Source organism: Borostomias antarcticus, assembly GCF_949987555.1.
Source record: "Borostomias antarcticus genome assembly, chromosome: 9".
Classification (NCBI taxonomy): Eukaryota; Metazoa; Chordata; class Actinopteri; order Stomiiformes; family Stomiidae; genus Borostomias; species Borostomias antarcticus.
This window is the reverse complement of record NC_140242.1, coordinates 24,144,033-24,164,572: the sequence shown is the minus strand read 5'-3', so window position 1 is coordinate 24,164,572 and position 20,540 is coordinate 24,144,033. Positions and strand designations below refer to the sequence as shown.

The window sequence follows — 20,540 nt, the reverse complement described above, 5'->3', positions numbered from 1 at the left end:
TTTCTGTCTATGACAGCTGAGAATGCTGTCATTACAAAAGAAAGAACAAAAACATGAGCAGCTTGAATTAGACAGCTTCAACAAAAACGAGTGCAGTGACGAATGCTATGACCACATATTATTACTATATATTAAGAATTTAAAAAGCAGCAGACTCTTCAAGTCGGCCCTAAAAGCTAGTACTGCCAGTGCCCTGTAGGTAGCGGATCCCATGGTTATCCAGTGCCTCAGCAGAGGACGTGAGGCGATGGCGGAGCCCCCGCTGCCGGCGGCGTGAAGCGGTAGTGCAGGCTGTCGTCCTGGAAACCGTAGTCCTGGGTGATGTGCTGGATCAGGCCTCCCTGCTGCAGCTGAGACCCGTACAGCACCGCCTCCCCGCGGTCGGGCACCAGACCCGCCAGCAGCAGCCAGTCCACCAGGTCGCTGCCCAGGAACGCGTCCACCACCCTCCGCTCCCCACACCTGCAGGTCCGAGCAAGGAAGGAGTTAGTCTCTCCACAGCTGCCAGGGCAAACAGGAATGGCAGAGAGGGAGAGAAGGGAAGGCCCCCAGCCTCTGGGATACAGAGAGTCTAAGAAGGGCTGAAACTGTGAAAACCTTTAAGTAACACCTTAAGACCTAACTTTTTGATCTTGCCTTTATTATGTAGGTTTCTGGCAGTAATGCCTCTATAGTTTTATGCCGGCTGTTGTGGTAGCCTGTAGTGGTACTGTTGTGGTAGCCTGTAGTGGTACTGTTGTGGTAGCCTGTAGTGGTACTGTTGTGGTAGCCTGTAGTGGTACTGTTGTGGTAGCCTGTAGTGGTACTGTTGTGGTAGCCTGTAGTGGAACTGTTGTGGTAGCCTGTAGTGGTACTGTTGTGGTAGCCTGTAGTGGTACTGTTGTGGTAGCCTGTAGTGGTACTGTTGTGGTAGCCTGTAGTGGTACTGTTGTGGTAGCCTGTAGTGGTACTGTTGTAGTGGCTCTGTAGTCTAGTGTCTCTCTACCATTGTTACTGAGTGAGCCTTCCAAGCCAGCAGCATGTGCAACACTTACAGTAATATGGTAGTAGTGTGTCTCTACCGCTGCTGAGCATGTGTGTAAATGTGTTTTTTCTTATAATGTAGTATTCATGCTATGTTTATGTGCTTTGTAATATGTTTCTATGATACATAGCTCAGATCAGACAGTGACAGGTACGTACTGTGTCGGGAGAGTAGACTCGTACTTTAGAAACACAGGAATACCTGTAGTACTGTAATCTTTATCTTTATATCTATATCTTTATCTTTACATCTATATCTTTATATCTTTATTAAGAAAGTGAAGACAGTGTGTGCAGGTATTCTTGTTTCCCTATAGTGGATAGCTGACAGGAATCATTTTCCAGGAGCTTGCATGATTGTCTCGTTGAAAGGTCAGGGAAGATTTTTTCTTTATTCGCTCAAATGTGTGAAGTTTTTTTTTTGCTTCCCTCTAGTGTCAGCAGTGACTACGAACAATATTCACCTCCTTGGACTTTTTAACATTTCATTGTGGAATGCACATGGAATCACAATGGATTTAATTTTGTTTTTTGTCACTGTTAAACACAAATTACTCTATAATGTCAAAGTGAAAAGAAAATCGACATATTTCCCTAAATCAATTAGAAATAAAAAGAATTAAAAAAACAGTAAATAATTGATTGCATAAGTATTCACCCCCTTTGCTAAGACATGACTAAAGAAGCTCTTAGTTAACGCAACGTGTATGTAAATGCTTCTTTCCGTAGGCATTTAGGGGAGTGTCAGCAACCTGCTGGAGACTTGTGCCAAGCTGGGCCCTTAGAAATCTTGACGAGCCACCTCCTGAGGCGATCGCTTCCTCATCACCTAGCAGGAATTTCAGGCTTGACACTTTACAAAACTCACACTGATGATTTGAGGCCGTGTTTATTCAACTTAATACACACATAAAGCTGAAATGTTGCATTCAGACCGTCTATGATATATAATTGTTGGAGAGTCAGTTACTTTTTCTCAGTGATTTAAATCCTTGTGGATAAAAGGCAGAAATATGTCTTGTCCCACGATGAGGATGCTATTACACCCCCCTCCCAAGAGGGACTTTGTGGCCCTATAGGCTTTGACAGAGCTAGTTAGTGTGTGGAATGATCATTGAAAATTTTGGGAGCTTTTGGGACACTTTCCAACTATTCTATTCTCTAGTAGCTGATCCGAGACACGGCTTTAATTGTTGGCTCTTGCCATTATTAACAGCAGTCTATCTTCAGGTGTTGTTCCTGTAAGCTTTAAACATGCAGCAGTGCAACCCCTGTTAAAGATGGCCTTGATCCTACAGTTGTAGCTAATTTTAGGCCCATCTCCAAGCTGCTTTTTATTTCAAAGATCTGAGAGAAAGTTGTCTATTCCCAGTTGAAGCTTTTTCTTGACGATAATAATATCCTGGAGGTTTTTCAGTCTGGTTTTAAAACGCTGCATAGCACCGAGTCAGCACTACTAAAGGTTTTTAATGACATCCTCCTGGCCAATGATTCTGGTGATTATGTGATTCTTGTCCTGCTGGACCTAACTGCTGCGTTTGATACAGTGGACCACAATATTTTAGTTTCCCGACTGCAGCACCTAGTGGGCATTTCTGGTAGTACTCTGGAATGGTTCAGGTCCTATCTGGCAGATAGAACTGTGTGTGTCATCCTTGCTGGATCGGAATCCTCCTCCGCTCCTCTGTCATATGGGGTTCCACAGGGCTAGATTTTAGGACCCCTGCTTTTCTCTCTGTATCTGCTGCCACTGGGTTCCATTCTTAGGAAGCATGGTATCTCTTTCCATTGCTACGCTGATGACAGTCAAATATATGTGCCACTGAAGAAAAAAGACCCCTCAGCAATACAACCTCTTCTGTCATGTCTCGCAGACATTAAAGCCTGGATGGCCCTAAACGTCTTAAATTTTAGTAAAAACAAAACAAAAGTGATGGTGTTTGGTCCCAACGGCGCACGTGAACTCCCCCCTGTTGACCTGGGCCCCCTGGCACAGTATGTCAAGCAAACAGTCTCGAACTTGGGTTTTAAGATGGACACTGATTTTAAACTCGATCGCCAAATCAGTACAGTAGTGTTGAATATTGTTGATTTTCAGAGAAATGCCTTTTAATATGATCCTGTTAGCTATTTCCTAATTATGATGATTGACCTCTGAGTATGGCTGTCGGCTTGAGTTTTCGGTAAGCAACGGTGTCCCTCTTCCATAGACTTATGAGATAACGACATTCCATGGCTGGTACACTCTGGGCCAAACACCATTGTTGTGGTTAGAGATAAAGGCCTGGGCACCGAGGCGGCGTAGGTTAATGGGACAAAACAAGGCCACAGAAGAGACCAGAGACAGTCTTATCGGATAAGAGACGAGGGAGGGGGGAACACTCAAACCACATAAGAACGTTGCAACGAGACCAATGCTTTGATTTGGATTCAGACAGCATACAGAGAGGTCAACTGTACATTAGGCATGCCATCGTCTTTTGTATGTAAAACCTTCTGGAATAAACCGCTTTTGCTGAGGCTCAAATCCCGTGTTGGAGAGATTAATTTGGAATACACCTGAAAAGGAGACACTGGACTGTGTGGTATTGTGTGAGACTGGGGCCGTCTTTTATTGATGCCTTCATCACATCTCGGCTTGATTACTGTAACGCACTTTATATTGGAGTCAGCCAGGCCTCTCTTGCACGTCTCCAGATGGTTCAAAATGCTGCTGCCCGTCTTTTAACTGATACACGAAAGAGGGAGCACATAACACAAATTTTGGCCTCTCCACTGGCTGCCTGTGCACTTTAGAGTTCATTTTAAGATTAATTTATTTGTTTTTAAATCTTTAAATGGTCTCGCCCCGTCCTACCTCTCTGAGCTGCTCCATCCTCATGCTCCTGCCCGGTGCCTCCGGTCAGCTGACCAGCTGCTCCTGGATGTACCGAGGTCAAAGCGAAAGCTCAGGGGGGATAGAGCCTTTTCGCTGCCCCCAAACTTTGGAATGACCTACCCCTGCACATTCGACAGATGAGTCTTAAAACCCATTTTTATTCCTTGGCTTTCAACCGGCCATGAGACTTTGCACCTGTTTTAAATTGCCCTACTGTATTTTATTGTTTTTATTGTTTTATTGTTTTGTTACTGTTTGTATTTATGTATTTATGATTACTCATGTACAGCACTTTGTTGCCGCCATGGTTGTTTTTAAAGCGCTCTATAAATAAAGTTGAGTTGAGTTTAATTGCTGCCAAAGGTGCTCCTACCGGCTGTCATTGTAGCAAAGGAAATAGGAGTAGGAAAATAGTAGGAAAATATGACAATTATTTCCACTTTGACATTATAGAGTACTGTGTGTTTATCAGTGAAAGACACTGTGTTATGAAATGTGCTATAAATGAGATTGATTGGCAGATAGATAGATAGATAGATAGATAGATAGATAGATTAGGTAAGTAACACTGAAGCTTCTGGTGAGCATGAACTCTTACCTCCTCTTCTGGACTATGTCCTGAACACACTTGCTCTGGTGGAACCTGGTGAACTGAGAGCAGGTCATCAGGATGTCTTCAGACACCGCTGGCTGCGGCGGCTCTTCCTGGGGCTTTCGGCGCCACAGGCTGTAAATCCTGAGCACAGAATATACACTTCAGGGCTGTTCATTCAATACTACTGTATACAAAGGTATGCAATACTGGTTCCTATTGCAGGCAACTGTAGATGCAACCAAGTATCTTACCTCTTTTTAAATGGCAGTATAATCAAGTGTTTGTCAAGCCCAAACATCCCAAAGGAAATAAAGCCCTACGGACAGAAAACACACATGGGACCAGGAACCACCACTTCAAAATGGATGCAGCTGCTTCTGTTGTTCTGTGGTTGGGGGGGGGGGGTACCTGTCCATAGTTCACCACAGCACAGAAGAACTGGAGCTCCAGGTACAGTCTCCCTGGAACAACGTTAAAGAGCCACCACAGGCAGCTGGAGAGATTCTGCAGAGGTTTGGAGAAGGAGGAAGGAGTGTAATTATGGCCTACTGTGGCTTGTTAGTTCATCTGCACCTGTGATGACGCTGAGGTTGGTTGACTCACAGCGAAGAGGAAGACGGTGAGAAGCAGGCACAAGAGGACATGGCGGACCAGCTGCCTGTCTGAGTCCTGCTTACTCTGCTCTGCGTGGACCAGGAGACAGTCCAGAGAATCACAGTGGTCCCCACACTGACCTGAGGAGGGCAGCAGAGGACAGGGAGTGAAAAGACGAACACAATCGCTGACACTTCCAAGTTGAGGTGATTCAGTTCAAGTGACTTCCATGACATCTTTGTTATGCGAGTGTAACAGATAAAGGGGTCATGTGCTGGCTGGCATTGTGAAAACAAACACGGTATAAACTAGATAATTAGAGCTTTGGAAAGACTGCATTGTGTGCATCTGAGTGTTTGCGGGTATTAAAGGGCAGTTGCCTTGATTGCACTGACAAAGGTCTGTTTGAAATCAACACCACAGCGGAAACCTTTCTTGAACACCCTATTCATAATCCATGTTTACATTTGAGGAATAAGTGATATTTACAGTATACAAAGGAAAGTAAGATTTCTTTCTTCTTTTATTCAAACAAAGACAAAGTGGCGTCACACTACCTGTCTGTGTGGTCAGTGTGTTGTCCCTGGTGGCGTTGATAATCATATCAGGCTGGGGCAGAACGCAGTCACATATGTGGCAATCTGACAACGCAGAGGACATTATCACACCGATAACACTGCACACTCAAAAGAGGTACATAACAACCGTCAAGCACAGAGTCGGAGTAAAATACAATAGTGCCTGAGACACCCCCCTCCCCCTCCATTCTAGGACTTAGACCCCCACCCCCCCCTCCCAGTTTTTATCATTTTATGGTCCTTATCATTATTATCATCAATATTATGATACCAATATTATACCATTGATATTGTTGTTTAAGTGTGTACACTATATTTCTATATTTATTTATTCATGAGCTCTTGATTCTTGTTTTAATCCTGAACCTTCTGTCTCTTTTATGCTGCTCTAACGGCCCGCCCCCCGGGGATCATTAAAGTATATCTATCTAGACAGTACACTGTATTTAACCTCATCAACAAGTGTGATGGAAAAACCCAGTCAACCCGGGTCTGAAACGCCCAAGAGTCCCATTTGAAATATACTGTGGTTGATGTTTCCGTTTGCGTTGGCTGGCTGAAACAGAGGGTGGTTCTCTGGGCTGTCCTCGGGGCTCAGATCCTCGGTGGTGCCCGGCATGGAGGCGGGCTTCAGGGCCTGGTAGCTGGGGCCCCAGCTCCCTCGACTCAGGCCCATCAGAGAGGCCCCGGCCAGCAACATGCCGAGGGCCAGCACCGCAGCAGTGCACGCTATCTGAGGAAGGACAGGGCATGGCAGGAAGAGATATGGAAATTCAGAGGAGATGCCAGTCACGTTGAAGATTAGACCTTTAACCTACAGTAGAAAACACTTTGTATTAGGACCTTGTGATAAGCATCACTGCTAGACAGTGTATCTGTTTTCTCTCTCTCTCTCTCCCTCTCTCTCTCTCTCAATTTTTCAATTCAATTCAATTCACTTTATTGGCATGACAAATTTGTAAATCTGTGTTGCCAAAGTTTTTAGATACAGTAGGACTCCACTTATCCGAACCCAACGGGACCGAAGGTCGTTCGTATCTCTGAAATGTCCGGATGACTGAAACTTATGTTAAAATGCACCAAATTCAATAAGTGGTATACTTGTTCCATATAGACTCATAATAACCGATAAATAACCTTAATTACTTGTGAAAATGCATCAAAATTGCAATCAAATAGCCAACTAAACTCATATAGCCTAGCCTATAATAGACCTACAGTAGCCTATAATAAAATAATCGAATTTCCAATTGAGTGCGTGCTTTGATCAAATACTGTACTTTATTCTCAAATGAGGCGTACGCTGCATCGATAGGCTACTGTATTTGTAGAACAAAATGGTATAGCCTAAAAACAACCCAACATTAGAACAATTAGAGCAAATTATAATCAATAAATAAATAAATGAAATGACAGACAAGTTGTCGTGTCTTAGGCTATTGTAGCCTAAAAGAAAGTCTCTAAAACAACCGATGTAGGCTAACGTGGCCTAGGCTGTAGGCTATTATTTAACAAATACAGTAGGTTTAGTAGGCTAATCTACATGCTCACAACACGTCTGTGTTCCTGAAGTCCATTAACTGGGAACGAAAAATGACTCGATGCTGCTTCAGGTTGCTGACGCGCTTTCTGGCTACCAAGGAATGCAGCTCTCGCGCAGCAGACTCGTTTGCGTTTTATGCTAAACATTAAAGTAACAAAGAAATGAAACGTGACAGTAGGCTACAGCCTACAGGCAACATGTAGGTCTACATATAGTTCTGTTTTTATTCACAGTAGGATACAGTACTGTAATGAAAATCCCACCAGTAACCAGATAGCAGGCAAAAAAAAAAAAAATGTAAGCCTGTCCGGTAGACCGGGAGGTTCGGATCTCTGAAGTTCGGATGAGTGGGGTCCTACTGTACATTCAAATGTATGTTGATTGAAAAAAAAAACAATAGAAGTAGCAATAAGTAATATTAATTAACACCAAAGATCTCTCTCTCTCCGTCTCTCTCTCTCTCCCTCACCTGAAGTCTGCCGTAGAAGAAGGCTGAGTCGACGGTGTCGGGCATCCTCTCCCCAATCAGCAGCAGGACTACGGTCACCAGGACCGGCACCCTGGAAGCATGCAGAAGCATGCAGGAGTGGGATGTTAAACAAAGTCTCTCTTAACATCTACACTCACCATGCATGGGAAACCGCATGCCTTCATCCCGTCCTCTGTGCCATGTGTGTGTGTGTGCTTACGTTTTTGCATGTTCTTATCATTCAAATCTCCTGACTCACCCCCAGCCAGCGATCACCAGGACGTCTGGGCGACTCAGCCCCTCGCCCCTCTTCATCAGCACAAGTGAAAGTGCTATTAGGCCTGAAACAAGAAAGCATCTACTGTAAGACCACTGTGTCATCATGGCAAGCCACTGCGCTGTGAAAACTTTAGGCTACTTAATGGCCCAGCCACGGAAGCTCCAATGTCACCATGTCTGGCGTTGACAGGGCCCTCGGGGGCCCCACCCCCTGTATAAGCCACTGTCAGACCCTCATAATCAGTCATTCTGAAGCAAACCTCTTCCTCGTGCACAGAAAGGAGGAATGTGCAGTGAGTCTCCTCACTCATTATCAAAGAACAGGGGTTACGTAACATCAAAGTTCAAAGTTCTTTTTCAAATATTTATTCGGTATCTCACTATGGGAAGGATGTAGACAACTCCCGTACTGCCTCGCTCCAATGACAAGCCAAGACAGTATTGGGTCAGAAAAACCTGAAGGGCATGACCCCTCCAGGTTCAAAGGCTTATAAGGCCCAGTGGTAAAGAGCAGGCTATGCCGATAGGCTGCAGGAACCAACACTGAGAACCGTTTGCGCCAAGCAAGGAGCAGTGACGTCCAACCGGTAGAACCTGCTAAATGTGTGAGGCGAGGACCAGCTCACAGCAGCACATATGGCCTGAACAGGAAGCCCATAAATAAGACCCGTAACGTGGCTACCATGCCCCTGGTAGAGTGCACCTATATAAGTCCCTATAATAAGCTAATATAATAGACTGTACTATCCAATGGGATAGCCACAGACAGAGAGGCTGTCCCTTATATTATTATTATAGGGAGAATCCCATGAGAAAAAAAGCTGGTTGTTCCTCGAGAGAGAAGGGCAGTGGTTGAAAGGGTTACCAGAAACTCCAGAGAAGTCGTGGAGTCCAATCACTTTAGACACAAAGGCGGGGTTAGGCCTTAAACACACCTTTGAAAACCCCCGGGGCAAATTGCATGCACAAGGAATGAACCGACAGAGCGTGCAAAATCACTTACTGGCTCAGCCCAGGACAGAGCCAGGAGAAGAGCTGTTTTCTATGAGAGGAATCTCATGTCGACAGTGTCCAGTGATTTGAAAGGCTGTAGAGAAAGAGTAGAGAACGAGATAAATCCCTGGAAGGCCCTAGGGACTTGACAACCGGGTGTAACCGGCGTAGTGGGGTTTGTCCCACTGAAGTAAGGCCATGATTGGCTGAAATAGTGGTTACATAAACCTTAATGGTAGAAAATGCTGGCCTCGTGACACCATCCTGATCTCGCGAGCTCAAGTTGTTACACATCATTCTGTCAAAGCTCGATAGAGATCCGTTTAATTTGCCGAACAGAAAACAATCGGCCAATCAGCGTTCTTTGAGGAAACACTAGCAGCAGCTACACCGGGCGGGGTTTAGGTGTGACGACAGCGAGAAGCAACTGTTTGTTCCAAAACAACAATGGCGGAGGTTAGTGTAGATGCTGTTACAGCATTGGGTCTATCTGGAGAGTATTTCTTCATGGAAAGAAAAGCAAAGAAGGGTACTGAAGACTTTTCTCTGCGGAAAAGATGTTTTCACTCTTCTCCCAACTGGCTTTTAGTAAGAATTTGATTTACCCGCGATAGATGGTCATAGACAAATGGTTCATCCAGTCACTTGTTGAGTAGTTTTGAAAGTCCCAGACCTTTTCCAAACAGTTTCCAACCAAGCTTTCCCAGATGGTTGTGTGAACCAAACCATCTGGCTCGCGTCAGGTTAAGAAAATAGTATTTTGTTCTCTAAAACTTTAGTCACCAGTCGCCAATGACATAAGGATCCAATTGAAACTGGGAGGCTTCATGGTAAACTGAAGCCTGTAACCCTTCAGAATCGTGGACAGCACCCAAGGATGAACTGGCAAGCGGCCCCATATGCACGTTTTTTTCTCTCTATAAGATGGCGACGGAATCTTCACGCCCCGAACCTCTAACCCTTACCTTAACCACATGAACCTAACCATCACTACAACGTCGGCAAACGACTGCTTATCCCATGGCTCCGAGGCAGGCAGGTCTGAATAGCCTCTCCCTCCTTCTTCTCATGCCGGGTTCACACTACAGGATATTTAAAATCCTAGCCGATTTCGAAATCGGGTTGCATCACGCACATAGGGAGAATCTTAACAATGTTCTTCTCACAAATCTCAAATAAGCACACGCTGCATTTGAAAATAACGGCTCATCACACACTACAGGATATTATCGTGCCCAAGGGAGCAAAACCATTGCCTCTCGCTTGTAAAGTTGTGTTGTAATAATCTAAAAATCTTTTTTGATATTATCGGGGCTGCCCCGATGGGTCTGCGAGACGATCGGGAGATTTAAGATTGGATCTGTAAACCCCTCACATTACAAGATAATCTGTGTGTGTGAGCCCGGCATTAGTGTCACACGTCTGAGACGATCCACTTGGTGGTCAGGCCCAGCCAGAAGGACCTCTCCCCCACCACTGGCCCAACCAGAGCCCCAGACATCAGCGCAGGTCCTGAAGCAGATCTCTTCCCAGGGTTAGCAGCGCCCACATCCAAGTGGCCCCTCCCCACCAGCTCAGCTGAAGCATGGGCTGCGTTCCGAATTGCATACTACCCTACTATATAGTATGCCAAAACAGCGACGGATGTGGGCAAATTTCAAGGCGCAATGTTATGACAAGGTAGTATGTCCCAATTGAATGCCTACTGCTTGCAAAGTACGTACTTTCTGAGGGCAGCTGTAGTAGGTACTGGTAGTAAGAAGTAGAAGTATGCGATTCGGAACGCAGCCCTGGTACATCCTGTGGTAAGCGGAGGCGGTGAAGCGCTCTAGCTTATCTGGGAGGGAGGGACCAGCTGTGGTTAGCCGCTGGGAGGGGTCAAGGTGGTGGGCTAACCCAGGCTCAACTGGTGGAGCAGATGAGGGCCCAGGCTCCTCCCTCTCCACAATACCCACACAAGAGAGGCCTTGCCCAGTGACGGTGGCGGAAGAGCAATGTTTGCGCGTTTCGAGGTTAACGAAGGACGTGCTAGCATGCTACATTCCGAGACAGGCTATCAGATTGTGAGAATCTCTCACTGAAACCAGTAAATCCCATCGCTCTGAAGAGGAGCAGAGATGTGGTCTTCAAAAGGAAGAGGATAAGAATGACTTATGAGGGCCTGACAGTGACTTATGAGGGGGTAGGACCCGTAGGACCTGACATGACCTATATGTCAATGACAGGCGTAGTGGAGCTTCTGGGTTTGGTCACGCTCAGGGGCGCTTCCCATAGTGAGATACCGAGCGAATATTTGAAAAACAATAGGGATGCACCGATGCATCGGCCGAACATCGGCAATGACAAATAAAATGTTTATTTTTTTTAAATTATATTTTATCACATAAAATGACATTCACCGATGGTAGTGGCCGATGTTATGTCGCAACAATTACGGCTTTTTTTGTTGCAAAACATAGCCTACCCAGCTGCAGATTCGGAGAAGATCTGTGACGTAACACTGCAAACACACGTGTAGTTTGCTTTCAAATTAAAGTGAAATGAAAATCATTTTGTTTCCCTGGCACAAAAGGGGGAATACAAATTTAATAAAATAAACATCGGCCATCGGCATCAGCCATCGGCTGGATTGTTATTTTAAACATCGGCATCGGCCCAGAATTTTGCAATCGGTACCTCCCTAAAAAACAACCCTTATAGGATGACAGTGGTTGACACAAACACAGTAGTATAATGTTACTGAAGACCTACCTGGCCATATATACGTGCTGTAGAGGGATCCATATAGAAGTGTGAATGATAATATCTGTCCAATGAAGCTGTCATGCCTCACCACAAAGTTCCATAGGATCATTCCAATACAAGCTAAAAACTGTGTCGACAGAGATATGTCAATGAGGGGGAAAAGATTAGATTACATTTGTCTTTATTGTCCTTTGCAGGAAATTCATATTTACTGAACTGTACAAGTGCAACACACAACATAAACCCATTACCCCCCAAACCCCACATTCAATTTCACATTTACACATATACACCAAGAGGAATTTACACATACCCATACAGTAACACATTTACACGTGGTCATCGGACATATTTAAGAAGGGTATGCGTTACATGACTTTATATAACTTTTACATAACTTGTATAAATTTCCCCTTGCGGATAAATAAACAATAAACTACCTATCTATGCCCAGGATCCGGATGAATAGTGTGGAAATATACCCATATCACCCCTATCCTAGCATCTTTGCCCTGGCTCCCTGTCTACTACAGGATTTAATTCAAAACCCTTCTCCTAACTTTCAAATGCACCCATAGTAATGCACCTACCTACCTTAAAGAACTCACACCACTAAACCCCTCCTGCAATCTTGGATCTGGAAACAGCCTGCTTCTTCATACCCCCAGGACTAAGCTCTGCTCTATGGGAGACTCTGTTCTTCATACCCCCAGGACTAAGCTCTGTTCTATGGGAGACTCTGTTCTTCATACCCCCAGGACTAAGCTCTGTTCTATGGGAGACTCTGTTCTTCATAACCCCAGGACTAAGCTCTGTTCTATGGGAGACTCTGTTCTTCATACCCCCAGGACTAAGCTCTGTTCTATGGGAGACTCTGTTCTTCATAACCCCAGGACTAAGCTCTGTTCTATGGGAGACTCTGTTCTTCATAACCCCAGGACTAAGCTCTGTTCTATGGGAGACTCTGTTCTTCATAACCCCAGGATTAGGCTCTGTTCTATGGGAGACTCTGTTCTTCATAACCCCAGGATTAGGCTCTGTTCTATGGGAGACTCTGTTCTTCATAACCCCAGGACTAAGCTCTGTTCTATGGGAGACTCTGTTCTTCATAACCCCAGGATTAGGCTCTGTTCTATGGGAGACTCTGTTCTTCATAACCCCAGGATTAGGCTCTGTTCTATGGGAGACTCTGTTCTTCATAACCCCAGGATTAGGCTCTGCTCTATGGGAGACCGGGCCTTTTGCTCAGCTGCCCCCCGCCTCTGGAATGCCCTCCCTGAAAATCTGACTCTGGGTACTTTTAAGACTGGTCTAAAGACCTACTTATTTAGAAAAGCTTTTTGTATGTGTAATGTGTATGTTATGTATTAATTAGAGCCTCTGTCACTATTGTGCTTGAGTTTGCCTGACAATGAAAAGTGCTTTATAAATAAATAAGGGATAACGTATGCCCAGCCGGTCATTTTTGGAAAAATAAGAGCCTGACAGTGTGTTCGGAATCCAGAAGTGAATGGCCATACGCTATCCCAGTTATTACATGGCTACTTACCAATCACATTAATACTATCAGGACTACACTTTTTATTTCACCAGCAAAATAGTTCAGTGTGCTTGAGCAATGGGTGTTTTCAGAGATTGGCTTGATGAGAATGGGTTCACAACAGCCCAAACCGTTATTAACTGTTAAGAGTGTTCAGCAACTTTCAGACAACTTTCAACTGTCCACAGACATTGACATTAGCAGCAGTCAATATTGCTCAGTTGCCCTTGACGTCCGTCAGTTATTGAGAAATAATTGACTGGTAGAATGCACAATTGTCCAATCAGAATCGAGTATTTCAGAGAGCCGTGTATTAAAATGTATTATATTATTATTATTATTATTATTATTATTATTATTATCTACTGTATATTGATGTAGTAAAATCAACAGACTGATGGATATACAAGGTGCTGAGAGAAATGGCCTTACTTGTGCAAAGAACAGGTGGACTGTGAACATGTGCGGTAGTCTCTTGAACTTCTTACTCAGGAACATGACAGCTATGGTCCAGACCTGTAAGGCAAGCGGACATGCAGTGAGGACTTCGTTCAAACGTGACATACAGGAATCTTTTGTTCTAAAACAAGACCCACCAAATAAGAACAGGAACAAAAAATAAAAAACAGTTTGCATTTTGCAGAAGTGACGTCCTGACATTTGGGGAGAAGTCTGGTCTACATACAATCCACCCAGACAATTGCAAAGAAGATTATTCAACAGTCTGATGATATTAGGAGGTGACTGTTTTGATGTAGGTTGTACACCTTGTGTCAATGCCATTACACTTGCCTGCTGCCAACTGGCTGACTGCAAGACTGCCCCCCATGTTCTTTTGCCATATGTTGTACCAAGCATCTTAATATCATTGCTTCCCTTTTTGAATTCAACTTAACAGAACAATGACTGTGTGTGGGCTAGACTGATATGGAATACCAAATGCCAGCTGCAGGTGGATCAACTATTAACAAATACTTAACAAGTAAGTAGTTTACTAATCGTTTGATCATGATCTATTAACTATATGTATAAGTCATAGTTTTAGATCATTAACCAGCTATTAACAAACATTTAACAAGTAATTAATAACTCATCAACTAACAGGTTATGGATGATCTATTAACCATTTATAAGGAATAGTTCAACATTTACCGACTATTAACAAACATTTAACACATCATTAATAAGTCATTAACTAACAGTTTGTAGATGATCTATTAACTATTTATAAGGGGTAGTTATTCTAAAGTGTTACCATTTATTTATTTATATTTACATTTATTTAAAGGTTCATGTATATATTACTTGATTTATTTATTTCCGGATTTATTTCATAGCCATATTTCTTCATTTTATAGACATATGTATTTATTTATTCTTTTATTAATTTATTTAACTTTGGCACATTTGGTATTCCATACACAGAGAGTACCATTTTACTGTACCGCAAGACACTGTTCAACTAGTGCCTTGCTAGTAACATTTAATTACACCTGGCCACCCTGGTTTAAAGCCATTTCAAAATAAAAGTATATCCAGCACAAAGCCAGCTCTGAGCGAGAGCTTACTGATAATGATAGTCCTGATGCTCAGTCACTCACCAGGGCAACTAAGCTGATGATGCTGATGTTGAAGCTGACGCTCTGCAGTGCATCCACCAGCGGCCTGGGGTCCATCCCTGGGATGCTCAGCAGCCAAGCCGACACAAACATGATCGGAGCTGAGAGGATGGTGCTTAAAACCATCCCAGAGGTCACCTAAAGAGACACAAAAGTGAAAAATACCAACAAGACCATACTGCTGATAAAGTATAATTACATCACATTTATATTACAGTCATTTAGCAGACGCTTTTATCCAAAGCGACACAATAATTGCATTTAACGTAGGAAGTCAGTGTACTCCCAAGTGCATCTCCTTTCTAAACAAGTGACTGAGAGCATAATCTAGTATTAAAGGCAAAAAGCAAGAGAATCAAACTAAAACTAATTATTAAACTAATTACATGGGCGTTCATATATTCCTATGTTGCTGTGCACACAGACAGTGGGGTAGGCACAGTACTGTTCACACTGGGATAGGTACAGTACTGTTCATTATAGGAACAGTGCTGTTCATTATAGGTACAGTACTCTTCATTATAGGTACAGTACTGTTCATTATAGGTACAGTCCTGGTCACACTGGGAGAGGTACTGCAGGAGACTCACGACTTGGAGCTCCATGCCGTAGTGAGCAGCATAGATGGCCACACTGGGCGCGGTGGGGAAGACTCCGTACAGGAAAGCATAGTTGGAGAGGCTGGTGTGGTTGAGAGGGTCGGTCATTCCAGAGTCCAGAATCTCCACCATCTCTCTGGAGATCAGGGGCATCACCAGCCTACACAGGACAGGACAAGACAAGACAGCACAGGGATAACATGCATGTGGGATGTTGCAACTAGGGTTGCACAATTCCAGGAATATTCACAAAATTCCCTTTGGGAATTTATGGGAATTAATAACAGTAAACTGGAAATTTATGGGAATTAACAGGAATAAATTCTGTTTTCCAGTTAATTCCCATTAATTCCCAGATATTCCTATTAATTCCCATGGGAGGTTTGTGAATATTCCTGTAATTTTGCAACCACTGAGAAAATAAATGCATGTAATCCATTAAAATGTAACTTTTAAATGAGAATTTACACAGATAGCATGTCGATGCCTAAAATGGCCTGGTTGGAGGTGTGAGCAGGTACTCAAGAATGGTAGAGTTACACAGCTCATTGTTACATGCTCCTCAGGTTGCCTTCTGGGTAACAGAGCTGCAAAGGACTGAGTCATCTCAGCAGCAGTGTGTAAAAACATGCTGTTAGCATAGTGCTCACATACACAGGCCCAGACCTGCATGGTCTTACTACTGGGAGCGTCTCATTAGAAACAGATGAAGTAATTCGGAAGCACATTATCTCTGTGGAACACACTACCTATATCAGGGAAGCCTGATATAGGTAGTGTATATATAGGTAGTTTCTTTTAAAACACTTTTAAAATAAAGCTAAAAAAAATCTTTCACTTTAGCCTTTAACTATTTCCTTTTGCACTGGCTTTCTGCTGCACTTCTTTTAAGATGTTATATCTGCAGTCTATCTGTGCTAAATCAGTCTATCTTGGATAGGCTAAATCAGCCTACCTGTAAAGTACATTACAAATAAAAAGTATAATAATAATAATAATAATAATAATAAATCAGCCTAGGAAAGAAATCTGTTGGCCTTCAGAAGGTATTGCTAGATGGATGGATGAATATAGATGTATTGCTATTATTTATTTTACATCCTATAATTCGAGCTTTGTAAAATGTGATTTCTTATCTTTATCTTTTTTATTGTGTTTTATCTTCCAACTTATTTTCCTTACTTTTAAGTTAATTTCATGTGAGGCACTCTGCTTGTAATGAAAGGTGTTATACAAATAACGTTTTATTGTTATAGTATTATTATATTGTAGGCCTAAGCCCAACAGTGAATATTTAAGTATCAAATATTAACCAAAGGATGTTATAGCATCCCAACCAGTTAGACCAGTGTGGGAAGTGTGCCAGTTATACATGGTCAAATCTAACACTAAAACTGAAGTGACTCACAGTTTTGCTGTGATGAGCAGTATGAGTGCTATACCCGTGGCCCTGCTGAGGTGACCCAGCTGGCCGACCATGGACAGACCCAGGTAGAACAGAGCCGCTCCTCCAAACGAGCTGGCCAGGCCGTCCACAAAGTCCCCCATGAAGGCGGGGATCCTCTGTTGCAGGACGAAGTTGGCGACGATGCCAATGACCACCATGAATACGATGGGGTTCTTCAGAACCTGCAGGACTACAACTCCCACGACCTGGAGCTTGCTCTGCTGCTGGGGGCCCCTCTGGTCCCTCCACTTCTGGACCTCGCAGAAGCCGAAGCCAATGGGGTTCAGTAGCATCAGGGATACTGGCGCCACCAGGTAGATGTACTGGAGGTACTCCGGGTGGCTCTTACCGTACAAGGCCTGGACTGTAGAACAAAGGGTGTAATTCTGTGTTCACACCGGGCGCAGCCAGAAAATTTGCGCCGCCCAGTTCGCCCAATCTCGCCGTGGGATCAATGGGTCGCCTCGCGAATCCGCCGCAGAAAGTTCAAAAAATTGAACTTTTGCGAATGTCGCCGCACTGTGAATTTTGGCCGCCGCGCTGCCGAGTTCGGCGATTCGTGCCGCCCGCCGCCCAGTTTGCGCGAATTGTATTGACTTTCTAAGTAAACTCGCCGCGCCGCAGGAAAAATTTGCGACCGGTGTGAACACAGCATAAGGTATGTGCAAAGCGAAAGACAAAAAAACAACATTTGGCCTCTCCATATTTCTTTGAAGTTTGTTAAATATTAGACACAACACTACATTTACTACAGATAATGAAAGATGTGGACACATTATTCATTCCAATTCAAACAGACAGTCGAACAACACTTACCAATAGGGTATCCCAATGCAAAATCATTGCTTTGGGTAGCAAAGATGGAGAAGAGGCCTGCTTTGCTAAAGCGGCTCTCTGGACTGGCAACGAGCAGCGTGAGCACACACACAATGAAGAACACAGTCACTTTGGCAATGAGAATACTCCACAAGAACGGCCAGATAACATGATCAAAGTCCAACAGTACCATGTTCTTAAACAGCAATGCTGGAAGGGCGAACTTGGATACAAAATTCCCTAATCCCTTGGCTTGTGTGGATGTGATGATGTTTATTCGCCCTGCGATGTATCCACATAATATTATCCCAAAACACTCCAAGAGAGCTGGGAGAAGTTTGTCCATGGACATGGTCACGGGGGGGTCCAGGGCCCCTTCATAGGAAAAGTTGAGCTTGTTGTCAGGCACCTCCATTGTGGCGGTTCACAGAGTCCTCAGGTATCTGCAGCCATGCCTCCACACAAGAATGTCCTTGCATATGACTCTTCCAGGTGCTGGCAAAAAACACACTAGGGTCAGTCAATATTGAAGTAGCGATTGCTGCAACTCAGTCAACTGGAGCTTGAAGACTAACGGAACTGAAATAAAGGAAGTGAAATACAAGAACGGTTAGCTAGAATAGAATGTGCATCCGTCAATCATGCTGTTTAAGCTAACCAACTGACTTTGTAGACCCACCGTGATGCCTGAAAGCAAACTATGCATTAACTAGAGGAGGGTTTCACAATGGGGCTACTATTGTACTGTAGCTAACAATGTATGAACCAAACAAACATGTTCCATGGCAGCTTCCCCCAGGCGGTGCGCACTGCACATGCTCAACAACTATCAGCAGCAGACCACCTGCAACCCCCCCCCCCCCCCCCCCTCCTCCATCTGCCACACCCGTCACACTTTACTCTGACTGCACTTTAACTCACGCTTTACATCACACTTTACTCTGACTGCACTTTAACTCACACTTTACATCACACTTTACTCTGACTACACTTTACATCACACTTTACTCTGACTGCACTTTAACTCACACTTTACATCACACTTTACTCTGACTACACTTTACATCACACTTTACTCTGACTGCACTTTAACTCACACTTTACATCACACTTTACTCTGACTACACTTTACATCACACTTTACTCTGACTGCACTTTAACTCACACTTAACATCACACTTTACTCTGACTGCACTTTAACTCACACTTTACATCACACTTTACTCTCACTACACTTTAACTCACACTTTACATCTCACTTTACTCTGACTGCACTTTAACTCACACTTTACATCACATCACACTTTACTCTGACTGCACTTTAACTCACACTTTACATCACATCACACTTTACTCTGACTGACTACTTGAAAATGTGTAATTTGTGAATTGAGTATTGGAGTCTATAATAAAATTAAAATCTGTTATTGAGCATAATCTTGGTGTCGGCAGCAACATTTCACTGTGACTGTACACTTACGTTACATGTGACAAAAAATAAATCTTGAATCTTGCTTCAAAACATCCAAATCCAAGTCCAAAAGTCACCAACAAACAGGGCACACCGAGTGGTGTAGTGGAGGGTATACTCACTTCTTTATCCATGGACCCAAAGTATACACACTTCTTTAAACACTACTAATGTAAAAACTATAATATTTCCGCTACAGTATACCCTCTTCTTTATCCATGGACCCACAATATACTCCCTTCTTTATCCATGGACCCACAGTATACACACTTCTTCAAACACCACTGATGTAAAAACACTAACATTTCTGCTATAGTATGCCCACTTCTTTAGTCTGAGTAGGCCTATACCCACTCCTTTAGTCACAACTACACCCCTGGGCACACCGAACCAAGCGTTGGTGCTGGTTGGGGCAGTGTGCAGACACCTTATGACTTTACACATGTACAATTGTCTGTATTATATTCATTTATGTATGTATAGGTTTAGACTGTATATGTTAGGTTCTTTCCAGGTTCAGGTTAATATTATGTGATTGAGCTATAGCCTATTCATATTCATATAGGGTTTACTTTTAGGTCTAGATTAATATAAATTAGTTACATTTATATTATATTGTGAAGTCAGGAACCTAGGAAATGATAAGCAACTATGGAGAGGAGCAAGATCAATAATTACATTGTAGGCTACCTGTACTTGTACTTGAACTTGTATCAACCTCTGAATGAAGGTTAGATAACTAGGCAATATTTGCATACACATAGCTAGATAGCCAACCAAGTAAACAACTGGTGCTGAAGCCTTCTGATGAAGTTTGCCAGCTAGCTTTAGGTTGGCAGCTGCCTGGTTATTTATAGCTAACAAACTTGGCTAGTCTAGCTACTAGATGAGCAGGTGACCAACATGCCATGCTTTTAGCGAGCACTTAACTTCAAAAAGTTGTAAAGCGCATGTAGGAGAAGAAGATGAACCACTTACCAAAACTTCTCATGTCAAAAGCACTGACTACCACACTGGTACCTACGTATTGCCATGTTTCACTTACACGTCTTGACAGCAACAACTCACTCCACCAATGAATCGCTCCACCAATGAATCACGTGGGGGAAGGAAAGATCAATGTTGCGCAACTTTCAGAGGTGGCGCGTGTTCAAGGTCCCAACGTTTCACAATGTTAGTCAGCCTGAGAGCCCAGAGCCCTGCACACTGTTCACTTTAGTGAGCGACCATTGACTAACACTTAAAAATACACAATAAATATCACAGATCACATTAAATAATCAATACATCCCATAACGTTATAATTAGCTCAACTTTATGTATGTTACATCAAAGTAATAAAACAAACAAA

The 20,540-nt window shown here is 43.4% G+C and overlaps 1 protein-coding gene across 4 annotated transcripts; it reads right to left on the bottom strand.

The window, feature by feature from the left end:
* Positions 1-216: 216 nt before the first annotated feature.
* gpr155a (G protein-coupled receptor 155a) lies at positions 217-20,255 on the bottom strand. 4 transcript variants are annotated; one of them, XM_084443379.1, is made up of 16 exons: positions 20,168-20,255; positions 17,719-18,213; positions 16,864-17,266; positions 15,447-15,615; positions 14,839-14,994; positions 13,670-13,753; positions 11,704-11,824; positions 7,940-8,021; positions 7,681-7,771; positions 6,194-6,401; positions 5,648-5,731; positions 5,100-5,230; positions 4,905-5,000; positions 4,748-4,812; positions 4,500-4,637; positions 217-462 (listed from the first exon to the last, which is right to left on the bottom strand). In XM_084443379.1, exons 2-16 carry the CDS (start codon positions 18,131-18,133, stop codon positions 228-230), a joined length of 2,478 nt encoding a protein of 825 aa, XP_084299505.1. In that variant the 5' UTR covers positions 18,134-18,213; positions 20,168-20,255; the 3' UTR covers positions 217-227. The 4 variants fall into 4 exon arrangements, with proteins under 4 accessions (XP_084299505.1, XP_084299503.1, XP_084299504.1 ...); XM_084443377.1 differs by having other exon boundaries at positions 17,719-18,297; positions 20,168-20,224; XM_084443378.1 differs by lacking the exon at positions 20,168-20,255 and adding an exon at positions 19,199-19,774 and having other exon boundaries at positions 17,719-18,297.
* Between the last annotated feature and the right edge of the window lie 285 nt (positions 20,256-20,540).